At 37.9% G+C, this 11023-nt stretch overlaps 1 protein-coding gene across 1 annotated transcript in view; it reads right to left on the reverse strand.

Annotated features, from left to right (window-relative positions):
- Window positions 1-2911, reverse strand: part of LOC128026476 (echinoderm microtubule-associated protein-like 4) — a 74732-nt gene extending 71821 nt beyond the window's left edge. Inside the window, exon 1 of the mRNA XM_052613661.1 lies at window positions 2520-2911. Coding sequence (XP_052469621.1) covers window positions 2520-2544 — 25 coding nt within the window. The 5' untranslated portion in view covers window positions 2545-2911. The remainder of the gene's footprint in view (window positions 1-2519) is intronic.
- Between the last annotated feature and the right edge of the window lie 8112 nt (window positions 2912-11023).

An 11023-nucleotide genomic window follows, 5' to 3' on the forward strand; every position in this document is an offset into this window, starting at 1 on the left:
CACACACACACATTGCAGTTCAGCAGCAGTCATGTCCAATAATTCAGACCACCACATAATCTCCATATGCATAAAACTGTACTGCCATTTCAAAACAGGCCCAAAATAAAGTTTTCCATCATATAGGCTACACCTGCAGGAAAGTCTTTTCTCTCTGTCGGTCACTGGCCCTTTACTTTATACCGCATCCCTGCCAGAGAATGCAACATCACCAAGGTAACTCAGAGCAGGACCAATTGAGCGCTCAAGCCTCCTCCGAGCGTAACCAAGCAACAGAATCAAGTTATATAATCAGCACAGAATTTCATTGATCAGCCGTTACATGACAGGATATTCAAACAGATAAACTATTACAGGGCAAATCCCACACAAGCTGACACTGTTACATTCAAATGATGCACTCCAGCGTCAGAAAACAATGAATTTGAAACATGAATTAAATCATATTTTAATACTTCTAAGTATATATGACTTTTTAAGATTTGCTTAAATATTTATTTAAGTTCAACTTCAACTATGTTATCTGTTAATTACTAAAACACTGTGTTAGGTCAAAACACTAAAAAAAAAGTAGTTGATTACAGGATTTTATTTATTATTATACATCTGCTTGTATTCATTTCATTTAATAAAATACAAGTAAATATATAAAATAAAATATAAAAAAATTAAGCATTTAATTATATATATATATATATATATATATATATTTTTTTTTTTTTTTTTTTTTTTTTTTTTTACATTGATTATTAAATGTGGTTTATTTTATGTTATTATACATTGCATTATTAAATGTTAAATACTATGCAAGTAGTAAAATTGACCCTTTTCACACACTGCGATGATGCATGTCAATGGTTATCAGCATATATATATATATATATATATATATATATATATATATAAATAAATATATATAATGCATGTACATTTATAACACTATACTTTGCATTACATTACCTTTGAATCAAGAAAAGAAAAAAGTGCCAGTATCAATCCCTCTCTATTTGTCCTCTTTGTGAAGGTTGTGAAAACACTATTGTAAAGTGTTTTTTTTTTTTCTTTGCTATATAATCAAAGGGGAATGCAAAAAACATATCTGATGCAGTCTACCATTCGCAACTATATACATTTGACCCCACTTCTGCTTCTGCCAAACCCGGAAATGTGAAAGAGTCCATACTGAACTGAACAACAGAAAAGGCCTTGTAATATCTTGTGACACAAATAGATTGCTTCAGCAAACATGCAAGTGGTTTATGAGGAGCAATAAAAGCTGGTCATGTCATTCTCTGTGTTACAGCACATTCAGTCCATTATGCAATTACACTTGTCTGTCTGAGAGACCGGACCGCTTTACCTCCAGTAACCCATCTGACACGTCTGACTGACTCAGTACATCAACAGATCTGCACATTAACAAACCACGAGTGGACCCTTCATAAACACAATATACATTCCTGCTGCCTCATGTGCCTCTGGCATGGACTGTTATCTGACCAAATAATCTCCACTGACAGCCAGAGCTGTAAAACCACCAACACCACCATCACACAGCCTCCACTGCCGCTCTATTCATTATTCATAGATGGGGTTTTTCTTCTTCTTCTGTACAACACAACTTCTGTGCAGCTGAATCATGACATTGACTTAAAAGGGAACCCAGATCACTGCTGGTTTCCTTATGAATTCCCTGTGTTTTTATAATTTGAATTATTAGTAATGCAAGGTCTGTGGTTAATATAACTTTCATGTTTTGTTTTCTTAATTTAAGCCTCGGTGTGCTATGTTGGTTTTATAAACCATATAATTTTGAAGAAATTGTTTAAGATTAAAGTTGGAGTCTAACCCAGTCGACTGAGTCACTATTAAAACTTGCGATTGGTCTCTTCTTGGATTTATTTGCATTTTAATTGTGACTTCCTATTATGACTGGTCTGGTCTTATAGCTATGCATTAACTATGGTAGCATGCATGCGGCGTTACATTATTGCAAAAGGCCGCACAAGCCAATAATGCGATTCTAGTGCACTGACAAAAGAACATAAGACGCAAGCTGAGTGTTAAGACACTCTGACCCAGAACATTTAAGCATACCTGTAAGGTTAACCCTATCCTTTTGCTTCATTGCAAGCAAGCACTGGTAGCTATTTCCCTGAGAAGTGCAGATCTGGTGTCCAGCGTGAGGTGCGGTGCGGTGCGGTGTGTGTTCAGAGCAATCACAGCAGAGTTTAACAACGGAGAGAAACACCAGGGATATGATATACAGCCATCGTGAATCGTGGAATGAGTTTCTTGACACAACGCTGCTCTCATTATAGCTTTCTGCCCACGAATGCAGTGTCAGAGGAGCGTGGCTATACAGCTGACACGAATATACAGTGAGCCAGCGCGCGCGCACACACACACACACACACACACACACACACACATTCCATTCTTGCGTCTTTATTCGCCCTGTCTGCAGAAGACGCATCTATTAATAGTCAGCATTTCAGCACACAGACAGACGCACTCACCTAAACTACCGGCGAAACCGTCCATTTCTGGGGTAGATATCCAGGGAAATAGCCTATTCCTGGGGCGACTGAGGGAATTCGTCCTCTGTTCGAGAAGAAGAAAGAGAAGAGCTCGTGTAATGTCACGCCTGCTCCCCCTGAATGCGCTTCAATGCAAGAACAACGGGCGACCGACTGGCGGCTGATTCTCCGTCCGGTTAACGCAGCGCTTTTCTGGGGCAGTCGATCACGGCGGTTCCCTGAGCTGCTCCACCACGATCGTTTACACCTCCGGCGGGGGAGGGAGTATAATGAGCGCTGGGCTTTCGCGTTTCCGACTCCGCCTGCTTTGGCACGGCGAGCTTCCCTTCAGACGCAGAGCCGCGCTCGCCGCTGCGCGAGACCCACTGCGCCACGCTCGGCCACGCTCTGACCTCACACACACAGCAGCTGATCTAGTACTCCAGTGCGCACTGCTGTCCGCATGAAAGAACATCAGGTGTCTTCGTTTCTTTGTGTGTTTGTTTATACAAATGTGTATTCACTTCTGCAGGTCACATTTGACATGCTGTTCCTTGCATGTGCATTTATAAATCTATACGTTTATAGACCGTACCATCTTCATATCCTGCCAAATATCATTGTTCTCTTCTGAAGTACCTGAATACTAATCTTATAGGATACCAAGATTATAGTCTAGTTAAATAGTAAATAAAACAAGGAAAGTATACAGATACTTTATAGTATACAAAGATACATTCGAGAAAACTTTGAGTGAATTGAAGTAAATGTATCAGTTGGTTTCTTCTTCTTCTTGCATACTACTATGATGTTATTTTTAAGTACCTTGCATTGTTGTGTAAACACTACAGTTTATGAATATAGAAATCATTCGGTCAAATGTTATTACCACCTGGAATTATTGTTCCATGTGAATAGAGATGTCATGTTATTCTTTGAAAAACTCTGGGGTGCCATTCAAAAACAGTACTGTATGTAAACAAAATAAATGTAGGTACTGTGGTAAAAACACGATTATATTTTTGGTATGTAGCATGGAAAATTAATGCTTTCAAGAAAAGCATCCTGATACTGCCATAGTACATGCACTACATGCATGATCATACTGTAAGTGACCAAATTAAGCTAGAGTGTTTATCGATTACTATGATATTATGACCTTACTCCGTGCTGTTTTGTAAGACAGAGAGGAAGAATTAAAATGGGGTCGAAGGACATCTGCCCCACAGGTGCCCGCTGTTATAGTTTTTAGCACATTGCGTCAGGGTCCAATGCATTAATGAAAATCTACACCATGGATAGTTAAACTATTATAGTGTGACTGCAAATTCTACATTGACAATTCCATTGATTCAAGAGAGATTCTTTCAGCTATGAATGCTTCTGAAGTGGAATGTGAGAATTTTCCTCATTTGATTAAGCAAATATGGAAGGCGCCAGTAACAATGCCTGGAATATCAAGTCGTCTGGCCACTCAGCACTGGACCAATTAGAAGAAAACAGAAGAGTGTTTTGGTGAAGCAGTGTAATGTCAAAGTTTCAGACTATTGTGTTGAGCAAACAGATGCTGTCTGTGTGGGACTGCTGCTGCTGTCTTTGTAAATATGAGGACTCGTTGTCACAGACTGAATCGGGACAGAGACGAGATTGTCCTCCAGACCGACCCTTGAATCAGCATGCTGGAATCTTCTCCGAGAGATTATCATTGTGTGTATGGGAAAGAGACGTGTTCATCTGGGGCTGAGCTGTAATGTCAGCATTATAGCTCCACACGATGACTTCCTGGCAGGGTCTGACCTCTCACTCCAGACAGAAAAAAAAGAGAAAAGCAGACAAAGATGTCTTTATTTTTCACTCCTGAAGGGGGTGGGGGTGTTGGGGGAATATGAAATATGGACTGGAGAAATCTTTCTCTTTGTTTTCCCTCTCTTTCTGGGCTAGAGAAGAGCATGACACACAAGCCAAAGCCGTGGTCTCATTCTGTGCAGTAGCTGTTTTTCCTCCTCTTTAAAGATGATGAATCACTCAAACTCCAGCCAATATGCGGGACATTATTAATTCATCAGATGACTATAGGAGTGTATTGAGTGTTAAACACTTGCAGTGAGTCATCCCATACATTACGGCTTCATGATGCCGCCTGACATTATTTTCCTTCCAAGTCTCTTTTTGGGAGATGACACACTTCTCAAATCGCCCTATCCAGATGTGAACAATGCATTGTTTGGCCATGCCTAAGCCAGTTTAAATCCCACCTTAACCTTTGCTGGGAATACAAATGAATCCAAGAACAATTACATATACGCTTCCTCTGTCAGAGATACTAAATAGAATATTTAACATATTTTAACAATCCACTACAAGAGTACAGATGCATAAGGTCATGATCCATTCACCAACTATCTGTTATACTCAAACTGATTACATTTAATGTATATTTGTGCAATATTTTTTCAATTAAATTAAATGATAATGTACATTAAATAGTGTACATTAAAAAGACACCAGGTATAATAATATAAAAAGGTAAAAAAAAATAATTGAATAAATTAATTAAAGATTACTTGTGTATAAATAATAATAATATTTCTCATATAAACATAATAGCAATTATTGAACAATTTAAGCATTATAAAATATTCAATGACATTTGCTTATAGTACCTCAGTTCTCAACCAATATAACTATTTCTTTAATAAACATAGTTACATTATCTTTAGCCATAACCAAGTAAATATTGAATAATGCCTTCAGTAATTATTTTCTCTCATTAGAAATTAATTAAACTTGGATTGGTAAGTAATTTAAGACGTAATGTAAATTATAGCCACCAGAGGGCTCTGTTATTTACTTGCTGTTTCTTAATATCAACTAAATATGAAGTCATGTCACCTTTATTTATATACTGCTTTATAGAACAGAAATGGTTTCAAAGCAGACTCGCGTGAATAAACCGGAAAAACTACTTTTTTTATATATATAAATAATATGAAACACAAAATAAAGATAAATAAAGAATATCACTATCAAAACACTACTATATATAGACTATACTTTGTTTATAATAATAATAAAATACTTTGAAACGGAAAAATAACATAATTTATAGAACAAATAAAACAAGCGTTAAACTTAACAAAGCAAGTATTTAATGGACACAATGCTTCTTTCTTTGAAGAAATACACAAACAAACAAACAAACAATGTACAGTCTTAAAATAAATATTATATTTTTGATCCAAGCAGGGATTTTTGATGCTACAGAACCGTTTTGCTTAGCCAAAACGAAGCTTTTAATGAACACTTTTTATAAGAATTATGTTTCTTAGTGTGAAGAACATTTTAATAATCTACAGAACCTTCTTTCACTATAAAAAAATTTCAATCGAAAAGTTCCATGGATATAAACAATAAACTTTTTTTTTTTTTTAAGAAACTTTGAAAACGTCATGAAAGGCCATTCCGTTATTATTATTTCTATTAACCACTGGCCCCCATTTTTAACTCTGCAATGCCTCCCTCTAGTGGCTGCAGTGAGACGTTACATTACAGTGAGACTTCAGTGCAACTGTCCACAATGTCTGCAGCTGATGTTTGCAGCACACATTCAAGGAATTCTGTAGACTAAACGTGGCACCAGTCACTGAGCGCCGTTGCCCTCCACTTAAACTGTAATATCAAGCCTGGGTTAGTGGTTTATTGATGCAGACAGCTGATTAATGGTGCTCTCTGTATGGTGATGGTGAGAGGATCACTGGGGAGCTGTAAACCATCTGTGTGCTGGTGCTGACAGACAAATGTGTATAATGGTGGGCTCATTAGCCATGTTTTCATAAACCCATTAAAAAGCAATTCTTTGCTATGTTTTACGCTAATCAGTGTTCATTTGTGGTGATGGGGTAAAATCATTTTACAAGCTGTCATTACCTTCTGGGAACTCTGTAAGATGGGATTCCTTACTGTAGGAGCCACCCAAATGTTCAAACACCCCTACTGACAAATACTGGATGTCCTCAGGCCACATATTATAAATTAGTGAAGATACAATAGCTTTTGATAATAGGTTAGTGTTCAAAAAGTGTTATTTTTCCTTAAAGCACTTTTATTTGTACATGTAAGAGCTCAGATTTGCATGAATCAATTCATAAATTTGATTCAATTATTATGATGCAATTTTTTTTACAATTTGTTTACAAAAAAAGCAACCTCTGGCACATCTCTCCCACTTCCCCCAGTATTAAATGCTCCCACCCTTTTCATGCGAGCTGAATAAGCTGGTGCAGAGATGGAGGGCAGATAAACGGGTACGAGGCAGAGCGGAGTCATTAAGGACGTGTTGATGGAGGGATTCTGAATTATGGAGAAGGTAGAAGAATGTGTGGGCTTCACAGGGTGCCCACGCGTTTAACACAACTGCTCCTCATATGAATGAACAATCCGCTCCCTGTCTGCACACGCTTGCTTTCATCAAACACCACCAGCGCTGAAACCTTCTGTTAGCTCAGGACTCAAAGCCACAAAGGGGAGAAAGCTGCCTCAAAGGGCTTCTGGAACGTCAAGGCCTGCGGTTTTTGTCTCAAAGAGTTATATCAATAATGTGAGTGGGTGTTACTTTTATGATTAAGGAAAAGTGCTTTTAGTGCCAGTACTTGGAAAAACCTTGGAAAAATTGTGTCCTTGTGAAAAAGGAGTGCGCTGAGTTGTACTGAATGTGCACTTGTGTGTTTCATAAAAACTGTACTTCTAGATAATTTCATATTAATGTTAGGAACCTGCCCCGATTCTGGGGGGTCAACAGTACCCCGACTCGACTCTGGGGGGTCAACGGGTACCTGACTCGACTCTGGAGGGTCAACAGCCATCTTGGTCAGTGGCGCTGGGCCGGTGGGCATCTTGGGCCCATCCGCTCCTCTATGGTGCCTGGGGAACGTATACGAAATCCCACACATTCTTGGCATGATGGAGTCCTTCCGTCACGTACGGGAACACAGGAGACGGAAGATCCAAGTGCAGTGTAGGTTTAATAGGGTTATCCAAAATCAGAGTCAAAACAAGCCGGGGTCATAATCAAACATCAGTCCAAACAGAAACAAACAAACAAATAAACAAACAAGATCAGGAACAGGAACAGGAACAGGAACAAGAACTAGAAACTAGAAACTAGGCACACAAGGAAACTTGGTGACGGAAAGTAAGGACTCCATGCAGACAAATGGAAACAGACCAGATATATATAGGCAGGGTAATGACTATCAAGTGGAGACACCTGAGTGCAATTAACAGGAGTGCAATTACTGTGATGAAGGGACAAGGCTTGTGTGTTTAGTAGTGCCTGCGGTGAGGTGCCTATGGGGAAGTGAGACCACTAGTGGACACCCAGGGAAACAGAGGCCAGACAGCGTGACAGAAACTCTCTCACACATTGTTGAGACCTGGTCAATAACTTTAAAAAGAGACATGTTTGCTCACTTGAAATGGTTTCTCCACTCTTGAGTTGGCAAAACACCATAGACAGTCGTCCTGGGAGCTCAGTGGTATGTAAAAAGTAATATCCCTGATTAAAAAAAACAAAAAAAAAAAACAGAACAATAGACCCACCTGATGATCTTCATTATCAAGTGAAGCAGAAGCAAGAGGTGCATGGGGAGCTCTGGTGCTTTCTTGACTATGGCATAGATGATTTTCTTCTAAATATTTTTGGGATATATGCAATGGAACATACCAAAGTGGATGCCTTTCTCCCCCCTCAACCTTCCTTTACATGAAAGAAACCAGACCTAGTGTGAAGAGATAAAACGGATAGCATGTTGTTGCTAGATGCTGCCACTAGGTGGCGGAAGTTGTCTATTTTCTGTTAAGGAACCTCTGCAAGTCAGTATTAGTTTGCTATCTGAAAAAAAAAAAAAAAAAAAACAGATTGATAATGTTTTTGAAAATGCTAATAGCAAGTTCTGCTTTTTAAAAGAGATTTCATAGACCACCACTGCTGTCATTCATCATTTCCCAGATACTTTTCCGCCTTTACTTTCTCTCACAAAAATGCACACACACCCAAAAAAACAATCATACCTCTGCCAGGCAATTCAAACGTCAGTGCCAACATTTTATTCCTTGTTTTAAACTTGAAAGTGTAAATTTTCACCACAAACATGTCTAGATTTAACTGTTCCCAGCTGGTTTGCACATTGCACTATGCAGCAAGGCTTTAGTTTTGACAAGTGGGTGAATGGAAGAAAAAAAGCTAGCAGGCCTGTTTATACATTAAAGATGTGACCCTTAAAAGAAGAGACCTGCCAGGAATCACAGTAAAGTGCATGCAGGGTTCAGAATTAACATGTCCCAATCCAATTGGCCCGGGAACTTTGTTGGGAACTGCAACATAATGTTTAAAATGAATAAACATAATTTTGTAGTAATGCTGAAAGGATGACAGTCTGACATTGTGATGTAATTAGCAATGTGTGCGTTTCAAATCAAAGACATCTAACATCTACAAAAGAAAACATCTGTCGCCTGATATATCCTTTACCTCAGGGGAAGGACTGCCATCCTACATTTATCTAGGATGCCTTGACTTTTGCTTTTGACCATATGGCAGTTAAATTAATATTTCCCACAATGAGCCAAGTGTCTTTTTGTTTCTGTGAATGGCTAATCATATCATTTAGTTTTTATTTTCAGTGCAAATTAAGTTAATATTTTAAAGTGTATAGGTCATAAAGTAAGGAGTGTATTTGGTATATATATATATATATATATATATATATATATATATATATATATATATATATATATATATATATATATATATATATATATATATATATATATATACACCAAATCTAAAAACATTATAGATGATGAATTGAAGAAAAGTAATTTTTTTTAATTTGAAATACAAATTTTCTGCTGTTTGGATTACCTTCTGTTATTTCTTTAATAATAACTGTTAGTTATTTTATGCACGTTTGGAGCCTTCTTCATCATCTTTGGAACTAAACATTATGAGCAAAATTAACATTGAGCCTATTAAACACACAATTAAATTTAACAAATTATTGCATAATTATTATAATACCTTTTATAGTCAATTAAATTCTCATTAAAGGAAATGAAGACGCAGTAGGATGTTGGCCAAAACATGATCCAAATTCTGAGGGATTTTGAGCTGCACTGTGGGGCCCTCAAGGGCCCGATCCCCTTCAATGTCCCCATCTATCACCCCAATCCCTGCAAAAGCCCTGATCAAAGCCTTGCCTTACCCTTCTCACAGTCGCAGAGTGCCCCAACATAAACAGGAAAGCTGGCTAATGTGAAAACACTGCATTATTTTCCATTTCTCTCACTGAAGGATGGCTGTTTTATTGTAAACACCCATGTAGGGTCTCGTTGGAGGACAATACCCAAACATTAGCAGGTCAGCTTCACATATGGTCTGACGTAATAACAATGTCACCTCAATGGTGTGTTGATATTGTAACACTAAGATGTTGATAGTGTCTCTTGATTGCTTTATTTAAAGCAACAGTTCAAGATCGCAGTTTTAACAGGAAGTCTTGAGACGTATGCATGTTTACATTCCCCCTCCACAGGCTGTGCACGAGTTTAGGCAAACTTAGCGCCAACGACATCCCAAAGAGAGCAAGAACAGGGGAGTCAGGAGAGAAGAAATGTGAGTTTGGCATCTGATTTTGATCAGGTTTCCAGTAATAGGACCAGAACTACCGTTACATTTTTCTTCATCATTACACAGACCACCAAAGGCAGGAGTGGAAAGAGATCGGCCCAAATCCGCAAATGATTTGGCTGCCTTACCATAAACAGTCAACTTAAAGTCAAATCCAGTTGTTTGTAAAAAAAACGAGCATATAGTGTCATATTGAAGATGTTGATCGCATTTGCTACAGTGATCTGAGCAACCGACCTCAGCAGAACACAGTGTGACAGCGTCTGGCTGCGACTCTTTGCATCTGCAGTGTGTTGGGTTATAACTGTCTGTGATGGCTCTTGGCTGAACATTTCTGGAGCAATCTTGCATATGCAGTAACAAAAAAAAAAAGAGCTAAAATAATGCACATAATCATTTGCAAAAATTACAATCTAGACATCCATGCAGAAATGTAACAGATAATGAATGATGTCTCGTGGGCACTGGCTGCTTCCACAACAGCTAACAAATTGTGTTTTGGTTTCTCTGAAAAAAGTTTATACCTTTCCATTGGCTTTGCTTTTTGAATGTCCTTAATTGTGAATGTTGGTCTTTATTAAGAATGGGCATTTTGTTTATTCAGAAGGACAAAATGTAAACAGATCCACATTTTCCCTCAACAGACATTCTACTGAATGTAAGTAACTTTATAAGTAAATGTCAACCTATTCTACTAACTCCAACCCTAACCCAAAGTGATCAGCCGAATATTCTAACGTATTTCCAAAGTTACTTTAGTTTGTAGATTTTTTAAGTGGACAATCAAAATGAAGTTTAACAAAAAAAAAAAAAAAAA

Source organism: Carassius gibelio, chromosome A13 (genome assembly GCF_023724105.1).
Source record: "Carassius gibelio isolate Cgi1373 ecotype wild population from Czech Republic chromosome A13, carGib1.2-hapl.c, whole genome shotgun sequence".
Lineage (NCBI taxonomy): Eukaryota > Metazoa > Chordata > Actinopteri > Cypriniformes > Cyprinidae > Carassius > Carassius gibelio.